The sequence below is a fragment of the Chionomys nivalis genome, chromosome 2 (assembly GCF_950005125.1).
Source record: "Chionomys nivalis chromosome 2, mChiNiv1.1, whole genome shotgun sequence".
Taxonomy (NCBI): Eukaryota; Metazoa; Chordata; class Mammalia; order Rodentia; family Cricetidae; genus Chionomys; species Chionomys nivalis.
The window spans coordinates 93,770,580-93,792,676 of record NC_080087.1 but is presented as its reverse complement, the minus strand read 5'-3'; the positions used below and the strand labels follow the sequence as shown (position 1 = coordinate 93,792,676).

The window sequence follows — 22,097 nt, the reverse complement described above, 5'->3', positions numbered from 1 at the left end:
GGGGCTGGTTTCCCTCTCAGCCGTCACCCATTGCCTGTAGTTCCTGGTCCAAGGGTGTGAACACCCTTTCCCAGGAACATTTCTGTCTTAGAAGAAGAAGCACAAATGACAGCAGTCATTCATGGAAGGCGTTCAACGTGTCTGATCACATAAATTAAAACCACCAAGACAGCATGTCTGTTTTCAGAAGACAAACTAAGAGTAAAAACTGTGAGGAAATTAAGGAAAAAAAAAAAAGATCTTCATGTGTTTGAAATGTTAATTAGCATAGCTGTTATAAAGGTCATTGTGAAGCTTCCTCAAAAATCTGAGCACAGAATGACATGATCCAGAAGCCCTGTTCCTTGGATCACGTGGCTAATTGAGATGAACATGTTAAAAAGATCTATGTTCATTGTTCCCCTACACTATTCAGAATAGTCATTGTCACCCTAATGTCCCGTAGCTGGGTAAAAAGAAAGCGGTGTTGAGTGTGCACCATGGCATGCTGTTCAGCCACAAAATGTTTGAAATCTGGTCATAGCTCACAGTGAGGGTGTGCTGGGATCATGTTGTCGTGAAAGAACCCAAGTGGAAGACGCTGGCTGTGTGGAAGCCCAGCGTTGAGTGGTCACTACAGAAGTTGGGAAGAGTAGCGAGAGCAGAAGGGGGAGCGGTCCATCAACAGGTCCGGTGGTCCAGAGTTATTCTTTGAAATAGGAATAAGTTCTGGTTTTCATGGCATAGTTGGTAGAACATAATTGACAACAATGCCTTATATATGTCAAAATAGAAGACTTTTTATGTGCTAACCATAACAAAATGAGCAAAGTTCCAAGTGATGACTTTGCTGCTTCCTGAGTACCCTGTTTCCTGACACAGCCATGAATGAAAATATCACGTTGTAGTTCAGATATGGAGAAAGCTTTGGCCAATAGCATATGTTTTTAAATTAGGAAATGGAAAGAGATTAGATATTGATCAAGTTCACTTTGAGGTGATTAAATCTCTGCATTACTTAGCTTTATTATTGCAGTCTCCAGACTCTAAGCCACATTTTAAATTCACGCTGTGAGTCTTCATGCGCAATAAAAAGCCAACATGTTTTTTTGTACAACAATTCTGAATTTGTGACTTATCCTGTATAGTTGGATTTTTTTTTCCATTATATAGTAATCATGAAGCCATCATTAGGATAGGGCAATAATTACTCTGAAGTTTATATCAGGGTAGATTTGAAGTTTCATTCTGTATGGGTTTCAATTTAGTACTTATTATTAAACATTATACTTTGATATCTCATGCTCATGAGTGTGTGAAGTTTCCTTTGTCCATTTGTAAGCTATCTGCTTTGTCTCCTTTACTTTACAACACGTAGTCATTCATGTCATTCCTATATATTTATTTCTACACGTCACGCCATATATAGAGCATAGGGCTATCACACTGAGCAGAAAGTGAACAAATTTGTTGCCTAATATTCCTGCATTCTAGAAGGGAAACAGATAATAAAAAACGTAAGTTAAACTGGGGCTGGAGGGATAGCCCAGAGGACCCTAGTTGGAGTCCCCCAGCATCCGTGCTAAATGTCTCACAACCACCTGTAACTGCAGCTTGTGGGAATCCAGCACCCTTTTCTGTTCTTTGTGGGTATGCACATACCTTTAAGAATAAATAAAGTATATGTGATGATAGGGTCAAAGGATTATAGTCATACATTCTAGGGAGAAAATGTCAATAAGGAAAAGGAGGTGATAAATTCGGATGTGAAAGTGGAGATTGTATATTGTGTAGGTGGCCAGAGTTAACGTCACAGAAAAGATAATTTGATGAAAGCCTGGCAGAGAAGCCAGTAAAGGAGATATTTCCTGTGGGGCTGGCTGTCTTATAAATTAATTCTTGTAGCAAACCTCTCTGAGGAAGGAGTGCATATCATATTTTAGAGCAAGAAGATAATTATAGGGCCTGGAGACTAATGATCCAAAGAGGAGTGGTGAGAGATAAGTAGAGAGACAGTGGTGAGCTCAGATTAGCATCAGTCTTTGTCCTTATGTGGAGGGAAGAGAGACTTTTAAGCAAAGCAAAGGAGAGATCCTTAGCCAACATGCCCTGGTTGCTGTAAGAGTAAATTGAAAGAGGAAGATGTAGAAATCGTTTATTTGTCGGGAATGTTGTTGGGCTTGGTGTCACTAGTGCATGCTGCACTTCCATGATAGTCCACAGGCTCATCTCCCGACTGCTCTGTGCTGGGGAACAGCAGATCGTAGCCTCCCTTTCCATGGGCATTCAGTCTGTTTTATCCAGCTTCCTGCTGTTTCTCCCACACTCTCCTTCTCAGTCTATAGCAGTCACTCCTGCTTCTCCTGTCTGGTTTTATGAGATTAGAAAGTTCGATTTCTTAATAGTTATTTTAAAATGCTTATTTACATCTGTATCTGCATACTTCCTATCTGTTCAGTTAAGCCCAAGAGAGAACCACACAGAAGCTTCTGATACATTGCATCACAGTCGTCTGGCATTGAAAAGTGTGGCTACTGGGTTTCTTCTGTATTTACTGCTGTCGATTCTTATACCTAACTACTGGTCTACTTAAATAGGAAATCCAGGAATAACATGACAGAGTGTGAGAAAAATGTGAACCATACTAAAATCTGAGGCTGGAGAGATGGCTCAGGCATTAAGACAATATGCTTTTTTTGTTGTTTTTGTTTTTGTTTTTCGAGACAGGACAGCTTTGGAGCCTGTCCTGGAACTAGCTCTTGTAGACCAGGCTGGCCTTGAACTCATAGAGATCCGCCTGCCTCTACATCCCAAGTGCTGGAATTAAAGTGTGGAGGACAGAGTTCAGTTAGGCTCCCAACTGCCTGTAAATCTAGCCAGTTCTGGCCTCCGTGGGCATCCACACACATGGCATGTGCTCACATGGCACATACTTTTCAAATAACAAAATAATTCTTCTAAAAAGGTGCTACGCTCTGAGCCTGCTGATCTCAAAGACATTGGCTCTGATACTCCTTATTCCTTTATCTTCATTTCTTGTACGAATGATGTTTGAATCTTCATTTATTGGCCAATACTACATTGGAGTCCTGTTGTAGAAAAACCTATTATATTAGCAAATAAAAATGATTTTAGGTATTAAGTAATTTATTGTTGTATCAGGCTTCCTCAAACTTTGGACAGTATTTTTGGTACTGAACGTTTATTGAATGGCTCATACATGAAGAAACATGCTAACATTTTTCTTACGTCTAAACTTGAGTGAACTGCTTCTTTGCTTGGTCACCGTTTTAGTAAAATGCAATTCTGTTATCTTCTCTTCATACTGTAATAATGATGTGAGTTATATGTATTTTGAAAACTTTTCTGTCAAAAGATTTGGCAGTGGACTAGAGTTTCATTTTTCTGTCTATTTTTAATTTTTACCATCAAGTGTGTGGTTGAGCATTGTTAAATATGTTTATGTTGCTGTATATTGACAGCTCTCCTTAAATACAACTTAACTCATGGATAAAGATTATGGTTTTTTTTTTTTGAAACAATAACTTCCTAATAATTCTGCTTTGTTGTTCTCCCTCTAGAATCTGTATCGATTTGAGGGCACGGGGTTTTCAAATATCCCTCAGCTTATAGATCACCACTTCTCAACAAAACAAGTCATCACCAAGAAGTCTGGGGTGGTTCTTCTCAATCCTATTCCTAAGGTATGTTGAACTCCAGTTGTTTTTTTTGTTTTTGTGTGTGTGTGTGTGTGTGTGTGTTTTTAAAGAATACTCATTAGCGTTTTTCACAGTGAAGAAAGTTTTTAAGTTATGTGTTAAAGTCAGCATAAATCACTTCTGTGAATACCACTAACTCCTGACATAGCTGAAATACAGACCTGCTTTAGTTTTATTAAGATGCATTGCCTTTCTGCTCAGTATTTGCTAGGATACATAATGGTCTCATTTCTTTCTTTTCCAATTCATCTTGAAAGATGTAAGATTCATGCTTTGAAAGGTTCTAGCCAAAGATTTGAAGATGAACACATTAAAGCACACGTCTACCAATTAGGAGTTTAGTCCAAATTTGAGGTTAGAGTATGAGATTTACAATGCAGCGCAAGTTTGGGACAGTTTGAAACTATGCTGCTCTTCTCAGAAACCATACCTTCCCGGGCAGCCAGGTCAAAGGTCGCTTTAAGTCATTTGACCCCTAACATCTATCACACAGTTCTTTGATGTACTCCGAGACATGTGAGATAGGGATGGGCATGAGAAATGTCGGCATGTTCCAGGCAGCACCTGAGGCACCTGGACCACAGTGCAACAGTGGACCCTATGAGCCGTTCAGCTCAGCACTTGGAGTGTTGGAGAATGGGGTTGCGTATGGCAGGAGCCCTTTCCTTTGAGGACTGTGTAACTTGAAGAACAGTGTCGAAATGGGATAGACATCAAAATTCGTAGGTGACATGTACGACATGACACATTATATGTGTGTGTGTGTGTGTGTGTGTGTGTGTGGCTTTTAATTCAAAGTGACAGGCGCAAGAATGCTGTTATAATTGGAAAAATTTTAAAGTTACTGTGTTTTCCCTTGTCAGTCTGGAAAATAATGTCTGTTTAGAGTGATCAGTCTGATGACTTTCCCGTTAATACATTCAAAAAAGTGAATATAGTTCTAACGCAGTATTGCCCCTACAGTGTATCCCCCAACGTTTACTTCAAATTCATCTCATCACATTTAACTTCAGTTCATTCTTCCCTCCTTCCATCCGACTTGCCAGAAGCCACAAGCCCGAGGTTACTTTTAACGTCTTCTACACCAGCTTCTGCAGTTAGATGACAAGAGTTTCTGTGTTCTTAATTAGCAGTGTGACCTTCAGTCCCAGTGTCTCCTATTATGAATCAACCTCAATTTAAAACACACATTTACCCATGTTAGGCTAATACAAAATAAACTGTTCATACATATCTTGATGCTTGGCTTCACAAGCCAGCCAAATATTTGCACACTCTGTAGGCTCAGTCAGGTCCACAATAGAGATCAAATCCATGATAGAAATGAACTTGCAGATCTGTACCTGAGTAGGGATATAGAATTTCAAATAAAATTACATCCCTCACTGCATAAAAATTTCCATGAAATGAACTTAGGTAATGGATTAGATTCTCTAGACTATTACATGGTCAATTATTATTTTTCTGTCAGATCTATAATACTGTGGAGTTGATTATCCCATAATTTTCTAGCACTAGCTATGCAAATAAGTGAATGCTGGAAGCTGTAGCAGGTTAAAGAGCTATAAATGATTGTTTTATGAGGTAAAAACTTAAAACTTATCTACCTATTAGCCTGATATAAAATCCTAGTATTTGAAATATGAACATTAGTATCTGTTTATTATAAACATTGCTATACCCTTGGTTCACAGTATCATGTTACTCTTTTTTAAAGATAATTGTAATACAGAGGTTATGAAAGACAATTTTCAGTTATGAGTGGAGAAGAAATTGATATGGATTTTGTTATGGTTGTATTATCACTATATATCTTCCTTTGAGAAGTTATTTGTATTCTTATTACTGAATCTATTTCTTGATTTAAATTGTATAAGAAGTTAATATATTTGACCATATAATATGCCATATAAAATTAGATAGAAAATATATAATTTTCATCTTTCTAGACTTTACTTTTGGCCTATATAGAGAGCATTATTTTGTTTAGGTGCAATTTTTGTTTTCCATGTATTTTTCTCCTATTCATGAAAATATAATTTTATTACTGTAATGCCTACAGTGACTAAAGTATGTTTTAATCTTTATTCTTTGCACTCACAAGTGCAGGGAAACTAGACAACTAGAATGGGAGAATTGCTTGAGTTTTACCACTTAATAATGCTATTATTGACTGGGTGCCTTACCCATCTGCTCCTCACCTGCTGACTGTTTTCCTGCATTGCCTCATGAGCCCATGGAGGAGTTTAGGACAGGGGAAGTATTGTTGTAAGTAGGACCATCTGATCACCCATATTTGTCATCTTAAAGCAGCAAACCCAGTGGGCTTCCATGGCTTCCTCGTTCTTAGTTTAGCTGCTTCTCGTGAAGCACTTCGTCCAAGTGCTCGTCTCTGTCTCGTGTAAATAGTGTATTCTCATCGGGTTCCCTCCTCCTTTTCTTGTTTCTCCATGGTTAACTTCTAACGGTTATGTATATGCACCTTTATAGACATCGTGCATTCTAATTATTTTCTCTCCCTCAAGTGCAGTGTAAGTTTTAGAAGGCCAAAACTGTGTTTGACTTAGGATCCATGTCTCCCTAGTACTGGAAGAGTGCTAGACCAGAGTAAGCTTCCAGTGAATGTCAGAGGATTGACTCCATGGTTAGTTCCTAGGACTTCCGAGTAACACCCCCACCTTTATCCTCTTCCCTTCCTTTGTTTGGGATCAAGTGCAGGGCCTCCTGAGAACCTAGCAGGCACCCAGCCCTGGAGGCACAGCCCTAGCCCTTGGCTGACCCCCGGATATGGATTATCTTCGGTACCCCTCCCATATTGCTATGGGATATGTTTTGTCATTAGCTCTATTCAATATTGTTGTTGTTTTTAACATCAGACAGGATGATGAGTGAGTGGCTATTGCTTTACATGGCAAAGGGCCTGTGGGATAACACAGCTGACAGAGGCAGTGTTGGGGATTGAATCCATGTTGTTAACCATGGATTGGAGCATAGACTTTAGTAGAAGCTGGAAGAACTGTTTATTTTAAGGAGTGTGAGTGTGGAGTCAAGGAAAGTGAGCCTTTTCTTTTGACATAATGCTAAATTGGAAAGAGCCAGCCACATAGTCAATACTATACGTCTGTATAAAAGGCAATCAGGAAACTAATACTGGGCAGAGCTGAATTTTGAGATACAATGTAGAATTTGAGAAAATATAAGTAAAAATTCACCTAATTTTGCATTTAAATAGCACTTCAGAAGTTATTATATTGGGTAAAGCTAGTTTTCCTCCAATATAGCTTTTATAGGAAGAAACTGGATGATCTCAAAGCTCAAGTATTCATGAATAACCTTCGGTCAGCCAGGCAGAGCTGCTTCTTGAGCCTTAGGCTGTGCTTGCCTTCTGGCAGAATCTGATAACTGTGGCTGTTTACCAGACTTTAGTGTGGATTGCCAAAATCTCACAGGCAGATAATGTTGATAAAGTAGTGCCTTTCTCTGTCCTGAGAGCAGAGGGAGGCTCCAGGGGAGGCCCTGCGCTGTTTAAGGTGACTCGGAGGGCTGCCACGTCTCCCAGTGCTGCTGTCTAAGGTTATGTTTTTATAGTGGCTATGAAAGAGTTTTTAGTATACTGAGTTTTCTTGGTTTAGCTTTTTTGTGAAACCAGAGAGACTTGCTTTTCCCTAAATCTGTGCCGGTGCTCCTTAATTTATTAGGATCCACTGGGTAAATTTTAAGATAATTTTACATTTGAATAAAGAGAATAGTGGAAAATGCTCATGGTTCAGCAATTATTTAGTAGATATTTACTTACTGTGCACTCTGTGCTCAGCAGCATTCTGACCTGTCATGAGTAAGTACTCCAAAACCAAAGAGTAAGGAGGTAACAGAGTGACTGTGCTAATGTGGGGAGTGTATAGGTTAGATGCTGTGTACTCTGTGGTATATGGAAAGCAATAACTACTGTTTTTCATTTTAAAAACATTTAAAATTTAATTTTTGGCGATTTGATACATGCTGTCCTTGAACTCACACTATGGCTGAGAATGAACTTAAACTTTTGGTCCTGAATCTCCACCTCAATACCATGCCTGGCGTGACTTAAATATTATGACCAAATAAGGTTTCTTGTTATAGTTTAGATAGAGATGTGAAAATCAAAGACCTATCTTTGTGGTTATATATAGAGTAGAGGTAACAGTAAAATCATTAACAATTTAGCATGGACACCAACCCATCAAAATGTTTGATCAGTCTGTTGGTATGTTTGCTAGATGGTTATCTTCTCTCTCTCTCTCTCTCTCTCTCTCTCTCTCTCTCTCTCTCTCTGTGTGTGTGTGTGTGTGTATGAACATGTGTATACATGTTCTCTGGGAAATAATGCTGTTCACTTTGAATAAACTCTAGGGCCAGGATGCTGGTAATGACTGTGCAAGAACGAGGCTGGGAAAGAGGCACAGATAGACTGACTTGATTTCTAGGCATATTTTTAAAATGCCAATTGTTCCTTGAATACCTTAAGACATTCACTTTGAGCAGAAACAGCATCAACTTCAACAGGTTTCATAGTGAGTCTCTTAAAACAGAAAATTCATGTTTAATAATAATAAATTTTAAGGTACTTTAAAAAATATTGATATAGTCATCCAAATACATAATAGTAAATTCCATGCTTGTCTAATGTTTTTTAAGCTATCTGTATGTTTGCAGTTAATTCTTCTATGCTATCATTTAGATGGGAGTTTTAAAAGGTGCTATGTGTTTAAAATTTGAAAAGAAAGATGCTCTTTTTAACTCTTGAAAATGATATGATTAAATATGTCAGATTTCATTTATAGTTGTTAAAATCCAGTTTGTGGGAATTTTTTGAACTAGAATTCATACTGTTTACACTTATATTTACTTTAAGACTCCTTTAAAATTTGATTTCTAGAGGCAGAGGCAGGCGGATCTCTGTGAGTTCGAGGCCAGCCTGGTCTACAAAGGGAGTTCCAGGACAGGCTCCAAAGCTACAGAAAAACCCTGTCTCAAAAAAAAAAAAAAAATTTGATTTCTACTATGCTTATGGGATAGATGAAAAGTGCCATGATCTGAAGGGGGAGGACTTTTCGGTGTCTTCCTCCTATATGAAGTGGCTCAACAGAAGAAAAAAAAATTTATTTATATTATTTTTTTTTTGAGGGGCCATATCTTGCTTGTTTATTAATTCAGCCAAAGAGTCAAGGTTTATCCTGTCTTCTCTTTCCCCAGTGGTTCATTTTATTTTTTTTTTTTTAGATTTTTTTTTTTTTAATCTCCTAGCTCCTTGGTGGTCTTTTGGCTTCCTTCATTTTAAATTAATTTTTATGTATTGTTGTTGTTGTGTGCATGTGAGCGTGGGTGTGGGCGGCAGGGCATGTGTATGACAGTCAGAGGGTGATATGTGGGGGTCTGTTCTTTCCTTCTACTGTCAGCCCTGGGTATCAGACTCAGGTGCTTCTGCCTGCTCACCCCTCTAGCCTGCACCCCCTTGCTTTCTTGTTTTTGTTTCTTTTTTCTATTTTTTTTTTTTTTGAGACAGGGTCTCTATATGTACCCATGTCTGTCCTGGAACTCACCATGTAGATATAGATCCATATCTATCACCATGCACAAAACTCAAGTCCAAATGGATTAAAGACCTCAATATCAGTCCGAACACACTGAACCTGATAGAAGAGAAAGTGGGAAGTACTCTACAACACGTGGGCACAGGAGAACACTTCCTACGTATAACCCCAGCAGCACAGACACTAAGGGCATCATTGAATAAATGGGACCTCCTGAGACTGAGAAACTTCTGTAAAGCAAAGGACACTGTCACTAAGACAAAAAGGGAACCCACTGACTGGGAGAAGATCTTCACCAACCCCGCAACTGACAAAGGTCTGATCTCCAAAATATATAAAGAACTCAAGAAACTAGACCGTAAAAGGCTAATCAACCCAATTAATTATAAAATGGGGCACTGAGATGAACAGAAATGGCCAAAAGACACTTAAGGTCATGGTCAACTTCCCTGGCGATCAGGGAAATGCAAATAAAGACAACTTTAAGATACCATCTTACACCTGTCAGAATGGCTAAAATCAAAAACACCAATGAACGCCTTTGCTGGAGAGGTTGTGGAGAAAGGGGTACACTCATCCATTGCTGGTGGGAATGCAAACTTGTGCAACCACTTTGGAAAGCAGTGTGGCGGTTTCTCAGGAAATTCGGGATCAACCTACCTCTGGACCCAGCAATACCACTCTTGGGAATATACCCAAGAGATGCCTTATCATACAACAAAATTATACGCTCAATTATGTTCATAGCAGCATTGTTTGTAATAGCCAGAACCTGGAAACAACCTAGATGCCCTTCAATGGAAGAATGGATGAAGAAAGTATGGAATATATACATATTATAGTACTACTCAGCAGTAAAAGAAACAATGACTTCTATTATTTTTAATTACGTGTGTATCTTTGGGAACAAGTGCCCATGGGGCACAGCAGTATCAGTCACCTGGAGCTCGAGTTAGAAGTGGCTCACATAGGTTCTGGGAACCAACCTGAGCCCCTCTGTGGGAGGAGTATAATGCTACTCTTAACCACTAAGGGATCTCTCAATCCCTTTAAAATCAATTCCATTCCTTAAAAAAACATCAATTAAGTAAGCCTTTTGAGAGTGGAAAAGCACACACAGAATTTACACTGTTCTACACTGTTCTATAAGAATACACCAGAAATACATACATCTCCATTGGGCCTTAGGTTCGAGCAAAGAAAGAGAGCATCCTTTTTTTTTTATTTATTTTTATTTTTATTCTTTTTTAATTAAAATTTCCACCTGTCCCCGTTTCCCATTTCCCTCCCCCTCCTCCCAAATATTGCCTCTCCCCCCACTCCCCTTTCCCTATCCCCACTCCTTTTCTCCTCCCCCCACTCCATTCCCCCTCCCTCTCGATACTGAAGAGCAGTACAAATTCTCTGCCCTGCGGGAAGACCAAGGTCCTCCCACTTCTATCTAGGTCCAGGAAGGTGATCGTCCAAACAGGCTAAGCTCCCACAAAGCCAGTTCATGTATTAGGATCGAAACCTAGTGCCATTGTCCTTGGCTTCTCATCAGCCTTCATTGTCCGCCATGTTCAGAGAGTCCAGTTTCAACCCATGCTTATTCAGTCCCAGTCCCGCTGGCCTTGGTGGGCTCCCAATTAATCAGTTCCACTGTCACAGTGGAGGGGTGCACCCCTCGTGGTCCTGACTTCCTTGCTCATGTTCTCCCTCCTTCTGCTCCTCATTTGGACCTTAAGAACTCAGACCATTGCTCCAAATTGAGTCTCTGTCTCTATCTCGATCTAGAGACAGAGACTCAATTTGGAAAGAGAGCATCTTATGGTAAATCTGTCATCACTGTCGGTTGTCTTCTGTGGAGCCCTAGGTTTGTTCTCCAGAACTTGCTGGGGGTATCATCCTTGAGTCTCAGAGAAAAACTAGTTCATCTCAAAATTTAAAGCCAGTCTTGGTGACCAATATATTTTTCTTAGTGGTATTATATTTGTAATCCTATTTAAAACATTCTTAAGTACTGTTGTTTTTATTGTCGTTGTTGGTTTGTGTGTGTAAGAGAGAAAAAGGGCATGGTTATTTGGTAGTGAGTTTTATTTCTTAATTACCCTGCCAATATTTGAAGGATGATGGAAAGAGACAGAAGAGACCTGAGAGAGATTAAAAGATTTTCATTTGGAAATTCTTATCCCAGTTGAAAGGCAAAACTTCCTGTTCATAGTACAAATGTGGTCTTGGGTGTATCCTTTCTTCTATAAAGTAGTTATTAGGCCATCTATATAAGTAGACCTAGGGGCATGTTGAAAACAGTAAATCAGATTCACATGATTTTTTGTGTGAATATAGATACATGATGCACATTTTCCCTTTGTTCCTGTTGGAAGCTATAGAATACTGATAAAGAGAACAAGGAAAAAGAACATGAGCTGAAGTTTTCCTAAAATTAGACTCCATATGTAGTGCACATGGTTCGTATGCATCTTAAAAGTGATGGCATCCTGTATTCTCATGCAGAAGGGCTGTTGTGTGAAGCACATTTAAATTAGGTGCATTAGTGTAAATTAGGAAAAGCATTTTGGAAAATACTACCAAGGGTCTTCAGAAGGTCAGAAGTAAGACTGGCATATGCTGCATTAGTTCTTTCACTAGTTTTGCAACCAAAACCATCAAGTAAGCACATGCAAGAGGTATCTTCACCTCTGTGTTCACTGCAGCATGAATCAACTTTCCCAAATAATGGAAACAACCCAAGTATTCATTAACTGATGAATGAATAAAAGAAAATGCGTACAATATGATACTACTAAAATAAGTATGCATGATGTCGTGTGGATATTAAAAGAGCCGGCCTGATGCAAATGGAGTAGTGTTTATTAGGGCCACAGATAGATGAGGAAGTATAGGGTATGGGAAGACTGACCTGTGAATGCTAAGTTACAGATAGGAATGAGACATCCTGGTGAGGTGTTAGGCAGAAGTGTTATTAACATTAATAATGAAATATTGTACGTTTCTTAAAGTTTGGAGAAAGTGTTTTGACTCTTTCCACCATTGTAAATGATAAATTTGAAGAAAGAGTTATGTGGAACTTGAGTTATGTGGAACTTGATTTAAACATTGTGTAATATACACATGTGTTGAAATACATCATGTATGTATTGAAATACATCATGTTTTGAAATATCATGTATTGAAATATCATGCATTACTTCATTACTGGTTATAGTTTTTATGAATTTCATCATGCTCTGGCAAAATGCCTCTGAAAGTGAGGAATTTCCCTGGAATTTAAGCCTGTGTGCCTCATTTATTGTGGATGTGGGAAAGGAGGGAAGATACAAATTTACATAATATTTAAGAGGTGATTCAGAGCTGTAAATATTTACCCCCAAAACAAACAAGCAAATAAATAAATAAAGTGACTCAGGCATCCGAATAAAAAATTAGGAAAACGCAAACCTACATTTAAGTCAAAGGAATGCAGAAGAAAAGAATAAAAAGAAAGCTTAAAATTACAAAGCTGCAAAAAAAAGTATCAGTGCTGCTTTAAAAAGCAGTCTGTCTGCATATAAAAGATTTGCTAATCAAGAAACACTCATTTCATAACATTCTACATCTCATCAGTATACAAAAAGAAGCTAATGATTGAGAAAACAAAACAAACATCCAAGTAGAGTAATTGGCCATAGAGGTGAATAGACAGTTCAGAATTAGAAATACCTTTCAGTGCCTTTTAATGGTATTATAGTTCTCCATTCTCAGTAGATGAAGAAAAATTAAAGCTATAATCATGCTGTTTCTATCTAGAATATTAATCTAAATCTAAGACTTTAATATCTAATTTTCTTGGTAGACATAGGAAAGGCTCTCGTTGATCATTTACTTTGGAGAGTATGAGTTGAAAAACCCTTTCTACAAGGTAATTCAGAGAATTTGTCAAAATTATAAAATATGTAGCTTTGACTCAGCAGTAACATAATTTCTCTCTTGGTCACATTTATTTATGTGTGGAATTGTGTTAGCTAGTCACTGCAACATTGTTCACAGCATCAGCAGATAGAAATTTTTACTATTAGGGGCTAACTAAAGAATTCACGGTCCTCTGTCCGAAGGAGTTCTGTTAGGGAGTTTTCTGTGTTCTGAATAGAGTTCCTTGGTATATTGATTAAAAAGGAGAACACTACAAGTCAGAGTTTATGTTGCATTGCTTTCATATATGAAGATTAAGGCCTGTAAGATCATGTGCCTGAATTTTCTATGTGATCAGGAAACACTGATCATTTAGACATGGAGTGGGTTTGTAGTGCTGTGGTATAGAGCTTTTCTTGACATTCATGAGTTTGATTGCCAACATATATATGTGTGTATATACACACATACAAAACTAATGCTAGAATTTACATGTTTGTGAAGGGCAGGGGAGATATAAAAGGAATTAGCAACATTTTATAATGTATTATTACATTTTAGTGTACATGTGTGAAGTCAGAGGACAGCTTCCCAGAGTGAGTTCTGTCTTTCCACAGTGTGGGTCCCAGGACTCAAACTCAGGTCATGAGGAAGTGCTCGGTAGTAAGTGCTTCTGCTTACTGATTCATCTCACTGCCTCGTATTTTACATCTTTAACATTCTTAGCCCTCTGAATGTATTACTTGCTCAACATTCAAATACCTAAAATAGTCTTGTGATGTGGCATCTGCTGTCAAGCAATTGTAACTTTCCAGGAAGATGATTTATTAGAACAATATGAAGAACAAAATTGGACTGGGAAGGTGGACCATCTGTTGAGTTCTTGGCACATGGAACATAACAACCTGAGTTTGAATCCCCAGCCTGACTCAGTTTGGCAAGGCTGAGGATGTGTAGGGCATGAAGGCTAGCCATTCTAGTGTGACCAGTGGGCTCTGGGTCAGTGAGAGACTTGTCTCCAAAAATAAGAGAGTAATTGAGGAAGAACTCTTGGCCTTGTGTTCAACATCTACCTTCATTTCTTTTGATAACATTTTTCCAGAATATTTTGCTTATTTTTGTTAACAGTTAAAGGAATGTGCCTGCCATGATAACTAAGGGGATAAAATAAGATTTCTATCTGCTTGTGATAATGGGGACAGTGAAGTGAAGCTAGCCATGCCCCTTCTAGTTCACTAGGGTTTGTATAGAAGGTCTAGCAGGTGTTGTAAGATGTCACGTGACCAGCTGTTACCCTTGTCTGAGGGCTTTGGCTGACATGCTGGATCTTTAGTAGACCAAATCACTTGTCACTGAAATGTCCTGAGATAGCTTTATGTTCAAAAGGAAAATGATTGTTAATATGGCTCAAGGCTCATCTTCTAGAATCTGCTTTTTAAGCTTTCAGACCCTGTAGTTAATTCTGCATGTACTAGTCCTAGAAGTAAAAATGCGAGCTATAATGACTTGATGGGAGGAATCCCCGCGTGGCCTGCTTTCCACAAACCCTAAACTTCCTTAGGTCTTACAAGTGAGCGAGGCTTTGAGTGAAATACAGTGCCTGGCCTGCCTCAGAAGGTGAATGCAGATGAATGAGAAGATGGAAAGACAGTGCTTGAGGACGGCAGCTCCTGTTGACTCTCGTCCGTCACACACATGGGTGCAGTGCATGCTCGCCTCTATACAATACACCCAGAAGGACCAGACGCTCGTGAAACAGAATATGGAAAAAGTCATCTGCAAAGCAGTATTTTAGTATTCTCTTACTTTCATAAGATGAAATGCATGCACAAATAAGCATGGAAAGTTTACCGGTGTTGCAGAAGATTTATGGTACTTTGTGTTTTGAGCAGTTCTGGGTTCAAGAAAGTCTTGAATTTCTTTCTGTCAAAAGTCATTTTTGTCGCATGAAAACGTAACTCTCTACTCCATCCTATGGCAGTGTTAGTAGAATACTGTAGAGTGTTGTTTGGTCACTAATCTCAGTCTCTTTAGGGGGAAGTTGAAGTGAGACCCTGAACACACAAATGAGGAGTCTTAGGGTATATTTATAGAACTGGATTGGAATTAGTCATACAAAACTGTGTTCTTTTGTAATGTCTTAGTGCAATTTTATGAACCTCAATTTGAGATACACTTATGAGATTTTATTAATATTTTAAAAATAACAATATATGTTTCAGGAATATAGATGAGAAGGGGGCATAAAAATGCTTCACTGAAGTTGAACTTGAAGCAGGTCACAGTAAGCAGGGGTCAGATGCAGAGGAGGAGAGATGCTGTTTGGTAGAAGAATGATCTAGAATCCAGGGTCTCTGGGGCTTGTAAAGATGGCAAGAGTAGTCAAGCAAAGTGTGGGTGGTTTGGAAACTGAACATCATGAAGTGTTCCTGTGGAAGTCAGGTTTGGAGAGCCTCGAATCCAGAATTAAACATGGTGAACAATGCTGTTTTGCTGCAGGTGGATGAGCAGGAGTGAGTATAGAGTAAGAATAGCCTAGCCATACCACCTAACTCATCAAAGTGTTGAAGCTCAGCCAGCTTTGTAGTTGCCTGAAGAGTTTAACGAATGCATTAGTATGTCAGACAACAGCAGCCCAATTTTCATTTGCCATGTCTGACTCTGAACTTGCATAACTATTCCAGCTTATGTTACCATGATGTTTAAATAGGAGTAGGAACAAATTATCAGTACAATGGAAAAATAAGCAACAATGGGAATTCATAGTTTAAAGTGTAAAGCATACACTCTTGACGGTCTATATAAATTGTAGACTGAGCTTGAAATTTAGCTGTAACTTTCTGAAAGCTGCTAGGGAAAGAAACAATTTTGAGATTGAAAAGGAAGGAAGAATTTTAATTTTTTCTAGGCAGGTTTTATTGCTAACAGTCTCAGCAGCATTCTACATAAGGATAGGGATAGTTTACTAGGCTCTTGGATTTAGTGCCACAGACAAGTACAGGCAAGAACAAAATATAAAATACAGCATTGTGAAAAATACTTTACCTTGGCAGTTTTCTCTGTGTTGTACTTTTATAGGACAGAATAGAAAAGTTAGAAAATTCCAGATTTATGGTCAAAATATTAAGAAATTAGCTTTAAATACTTTAAACTTTTAAGCACATGCCTAAATAGCAGAGGGTTACACTTGTGAAATGCAAGTGATTAGTTCTAAATTACTCAGACATTTGCAATATCTGTACTGCCTCCCTTTCCAAGTTATGAAAGCCTACATTCAGAAAATGCAAAAAAGGGTCTCTGGGAGCTGATGGAGAGATGGCTCAGTGGTTAAGAGCACTCACTCAGTTGTTGGGGAATATTATTTTCAGGTGTGTGACTTTAGTTTCTGCTACATTTGTTTAACTGTGAAGCAGTGTTGCAGTGCCTGTCTAAAACACCTGATGGTTCTAATAAAGAGATGAACATCCAAAGGCAAAGAGAAGCAAGGATAGGCAGGGCCAGCAGGCAGAGAGAATAAATAGGAGAAATCTGGGAAGAAAGATCAAGCAAAGAGATCAAGGAGTAAGAAAAGAAGGGGCCAACCACCCAGCTACACAGCAAACCATGGAGAAAGGTATAGAGAAATAGAGAAAGATAAAAGCCCAGAGATAAAAGGTAGTTGGAATAATTTAAGAAAAGCTGGCAAGAAACAAGCCAAGCTAAGGCTGGGCATTCCTAACTGAGAGTAAGCCTCTGTGTGTGATTTATTTGGGAGCTATGTGGAACCCTCCCAAAATCCAAAAGAGTAAAACATCACTCAGTGCTCTTACACAGGGCCTGAATTCCATTCCCAGCAACCACATGACCTATGTGTTAGGCCCTGTGAGAGCAATAGAGCATATTTTGCTTGTTTTTAGGTAACCCTCCAGAACCCAATACATAGGTGACAGTAAATATTTGAAGCTGGTGGATTTTTGAAATAATGTTGAAATTTAATAAATTTTGATATATTTGAAAAAAATAAAATGACAAGTAGACTTTTTTATATATACACTATTATATAACATGGGAGTTTCAACCTTCTTTTTCCAAAGTGTATCCCTGTGTGTCTGCCTTGTGAACTGCTGGCTGTGTGCTGCAGCACGTGGTTGAGGGTAGGCACAGATGCCAGCTGTCCCACAAAACCCATAAACTTACTTAAAACATGGCCTTTCTGCGTGTGTTGTAACTGGATGCTCTGTCCTTGAGTATGGGCTTTGAGATGATAATGTTGCTTCACAGCATCAGAATGTTGACTGTTCTGGTTAGATGATGGGGGAAATTCCTTTGGAAGGAACAGACGCTTAGCTTCATTTTCGCTTAGATAATAGTTTAATTCTTATTTATCATTTTCCTTTTTTTGTAATATAAGTTTTGGAGATGGGCATGTTGCTCAGTGGTAAATGCTTACCTGGCAAGCCCCAAACCCCAGTTCAGTCACAAGAACTGAAAAAAATAACAGGAAACAAACCTTTTTCACATAGCAAGTTATTGTTTCGTAATTGTATAGTTATAGTCCTCTTAGAAAGTATTGTGATTCTAAAACACAGGTAGAAGTGTTTGATGGACTCGTACTACTCTTCTCTGTACCTTAGACTATTGTAAACTATATTTAATTGGTTTAATAAAATTTATTTGACACTTTAATTGAGATTCTTTATCTGATAGTAACGTGTTGACCCAGTCCTATATAATATTTAGTATTCCTTATGTGTAACATTGTCCTGTACTAGCCTAGTTCAGGAGTGAGATGATAAGGATATGCAAGAACAGGCAAGCTTGTTTTACCCTGGCAAAGAGCCCTTGGTATTTTATCTCGCTAATTCAATTCATGTTCACCTTCTACCCAGTCCTTGAAGAGAACGATTAAATCATACCACAAAAGACTTGTCTCACATCCCCTTTTACAAAGACTAATAAATATGCATGTTAAGAATTTTAATGGCATTTAAATAAGAGTGTTTAAATTAGAAAGACCACGGGCATTAGAAAGATAACTGCAAATGATTTTTTTTAATGGAACGCTTCATTCATATATATTTATAAACCTTGGAAAATGAAATTTTATATTTTTTTCTTCTATACTTTATGTAACAAATTACATATATTAAAAATGGAACAAAAAGTTCACAACACTGTAAAAAGGAACTATAATTTTGTTGTCATTGACTCTCGAGTGGGGACTAGGTGTATTGATGAAAAGCAGAATCAACCTCAGCCAATGTTAGTTGTTATTTCTATCATGCATGTCTTATAGTAATAGGCATTCATATGTAAACCATGGACTCTTTAATCTGTGGTCTTACTGATAGGGAAATTTCTAACTGGTGGTCTCAAATAGGTAGAATTTTTTCAAATACTTCCTACTGGTATTGTTTTCTTTATTTAAGTAAATCTTTTGAAATCATTGAGTCATATTAGTTGGAAAACATGAGGACGATTTCTTTTTTCTGTGTGTCTGTGGTGTTTGATGTATGTGTGTGCTACATACACGTAAGTGTTCAGTGTGTGCACCCATTTACCACATGGGGAGCTCAGAAAAAGATGTCGGGTGCCTTCCCCTATTACTCTGCCTCCTTCCCTTGAGGCAGAGCATCTCACTTAACCCTAGGACATTCACAATGAACAGAGGTCCTCCCTTCACTTTTCCCCGGAGACTGACTTTTGGTTCTTCGACTTGCAGGATTGTAAGCTAACAAACATGTGCTGCTTTAGACCATCATGCTTTGCCATTCGCTACAGTAGCAGTAGATACAGAAGTGAAGTGAGAAATGCAACGTGATTATTATTTTATGTATCTTTGTCTTGGGGGTGATAGGAAGTTTTGGAAGGTTTCATTCTAGAAAGAATAATGATCAAATTCGTATTTTATAAAAGTACTTGTGGCTTCCTTGTGGAAGCTAGTTAGTGTACTGATGACACGTGATAGATTGAAATGACAAAATGAGTTGTAAAAAATCAGTCTGGGACTTAGATAACGATGAGATGTTACTGAGATAAATTAACAGATTTGTGAACCACTAGCTTAGCTACCTGTGAAAGACTCGGCAGTTACAACAGTTACTTTACTTTCTGCTCCCCTCAAACCTGCAGATCGAGGGACTTTGGGAGGGGGGCTGAGCTATCTTAACAGGTCCTGTGGGTGGTCCTGATGCCAGTTAATGTTGAAGGGTCATCCATGCAGACTAACCTCTGTGGAAAGGAAAAAAAGCTCTCAAGCCTGTAATCTCTTCATTCCCCGGTCCTGTGATTTAGACAGCAGGAGTATAGTAAAACTACATGTCCTTAACCTTGGAAAGACAAGGTGGGGAGGAAAATCACTTTGATCAGGGGAGACTGGTAGTTATTTGAAGTATAAACGACGACCACTTTAAACTTTAATCACTTCACAGGATCGCAATGATAGAGAATCAGTGAAGCAGAAATACCTATTCTATGGCTTTTTGGAGAAGTTGATGTTCCAAAATTGATTTTCACAGTCTCATTGGAATTTAAAAGAAAGATACTTAAAATAGTATTCTGCATGAAGATTATAGGTGGTTTTTGTTTTTCATCTTGTATGTTTGCCATAGTCATTCAAAGGTGGTTTTTAAACAGAAGGTATAGAAGCTTACATATTTAAGAATTGGAAATATAACCCTGTGATTGACATGTTATATTTTTACTGATCAAGAAAGACAAGTATTATTTCTTCAATGAAATGCTTCTTATTCTTATATAGCATATAATTTGAACATACTTTAATTCCCCTGCTCAACATATCCCACTTTTTTAAGTGGTAGACGTTCAGATTCTCAAATCTCATTTCCTCACTCATCACAGTGACAAGCCTGCCTCGTTGGCTCTGTCACCTTAAGTGAGGTAGTACATGTAGAACACACGTCAGTTGCTTTCACATGTGCTTGTTTTCTTCTGTTATTGATGTGTCCTAGCCTGTAAGTGATGGGAAGGATGGCATATTGTCGATCCCATTCTGTTATTTAGCATTTACTATTCAGTCAGTATTTCCTGAATGACATCATCGAGTTGGTGATGAGATGCTGTGATAATTTGTACACAGCTGGGAGTGATGTTGGAGGTGATTGTGTATTCCAGTGCACGTTTCTGAGTAAGGAATAATTTATCTCCACACTGACGATGCATCGGATGCAGACTCGCTCTTAAGCTGCAGTGTAGTGCGTCCTACGCCATTGCTGCTTTCTCAGCACTGCTGTTGCCACTTTGCTGTCTGCTTCCTTACAGTGCCTCTCAGCTTTTGCTGTAGACCAAGCTAAAATCTAATTAATTTTTAATCGAGTTGAGTTTTGACTGAAATCTGGACAATTGGTTCATAGAATTCTAGCTATACAATACATGTAGGGTAGTAAATTAACTTTTGCGACCTTGTGACAGAATATTTTTTGACATGACGGTATTTCTCAGCAACTGCTTCACCACATCGGGTATTAGTCTTTCAGGGCCATCTGGGACTCCTAAGCTAAGAGCAGAGGACACACTGGAGTTCTCCATCGGAGCCTGTCAGGAAAATGGACTTTAGACACTTCAGAATTTAATAGCAGAATCAAGGTCACAAAGGACCAGGAGATAAATGGTAGTATAAAAATCTATTTTCCAGTCCTTCTACATCTGCTAAAATGCATCCTTCTAAAAACAGTTTAATTTTGACATAGCTTGAAGACTCTACTCTAGGCAAACTGACACACACACACACACACACACACACACACACACACAGACACATAAAACACACAGACACACATAGACACAGATGCACACACACCTACCTTCAATTGCCCGGTCCGCTTATATTCTCTTTTTCTGTCAGCTTCTGTCTGTCTCCTCACCCGTCCTTCCTTTCCCCTTCCCTCTTCCTTTTCTTTTTTCTTCTTACTTTCATTTATGATTTTTTGCTGTGTCAACAAGTGTTGATAACCTTTTGTATACTTGCTGCTAGCAATGCAATGTAAAGCAGACTAGGTGCCTGTTCTTTTTAAGGCATATAATATAGGTACTTAAATGTAAAAAAATAAATCTCATAAGCTAACAGTCCCACCAGAGCTTCTCTGTATTCTTTGCTTGCCACACTCGCTGAATATCTCCCCGCAGGTAAGGGATCTCTAAATGGTTTCCTCCCTCCTTTTTCCTTCCCTACCACAGCCCTTTCTTAGCCTTCTCTTTGTGGAGAGAAATGGAGAGAATGTGGGAAGGGAGACCGAGGGCATACTCACTAGAGTATAGAAGCTACTCAACTGTTCAAATTGGTAACAGTTAGAAAAATAGAAGTATAATGAGATAAAATTCCCCACTACAACTGGGCAATGGTGTGTATAATTGTAAATGTGCTTGGGATTAAAATTTAAAACATGAAAACACATTGGAGAATTGACTAAACATTTGAAAATATAGAAAACTGGAGCAATCTCTGAGAGCAGGTAAGCCCATGTGACCTGCAGTAGCAAGCAGGAAGGCTCCAGTGACTCTGGGAGCACCCAAGCAACCTCTGGGAGTGCTCAGCGTCCTATAGGAGCAGACAAACAAGACCCTAGTGAATTCTGGGAGCAGACAAGCAAGCAATCTCTGGGAGCAGGCAACCAAGGCCCAAGCATCCTCTGGGAGCAAGCAGTAGCCCGACTCTACCTGGAGGAGCAACCATCTGAGCCTTGGACCCATTGGCACCTGAAGGAGTGATCACCAGAGACACAGCCCTAACTACATCAATCAGAGGAAAAGATGGATAGACAACAAAGCAAGAACACACTCAACACCACAAAGAGCAGCACGGCACCACCAAAAATTTGTGGCTATACAAATACAGCCCTACATAAAGTACTAGAAGGAAAACTCCAACCAAAGGAAATCAACTACCTCCACAAAAGCACAGACAATAAATGATCTCACAGCAGCAAATTCCAAAGAAGGG

General features: G+C 38.7%; 1 protein-coding gene and 1 non-coding gene across 4 annotated transcripts in view; both read left to right on the top strand.

Moving 5' to 3' along the window:
* Positions 1 to 22,097, top strand: part of Fer (FER tyrosine kinase) — a 333,973-nt gene that overhangs the window by 150,676 nt on the left and 161,200 nt on the right. For all 3 annotated transcript variants that reach the window (XM_057755315.1, XM_057755306.1, XM_057755297.1), the window contains one exon: positions 3,561 to 3,683. In XM_057755315.1, the coding sequence (XP_057611298.1) occupies positions 3,561 to 3,683 (123 nt within the window). The remainder of the gene's footprint in view (positions 1 to 3,560; positions 3,684 to 22,097) is intronic.
* Positions 8,704 to 8,829, top strand: LOC130870599 (small nucleolar RNA SNORA29). Its single transcript, XR_009056743.1, has one exon. It is a non-coding gene; the product is annotated as a small nucleolar RNA SNORA29 (small nucleolar RNA).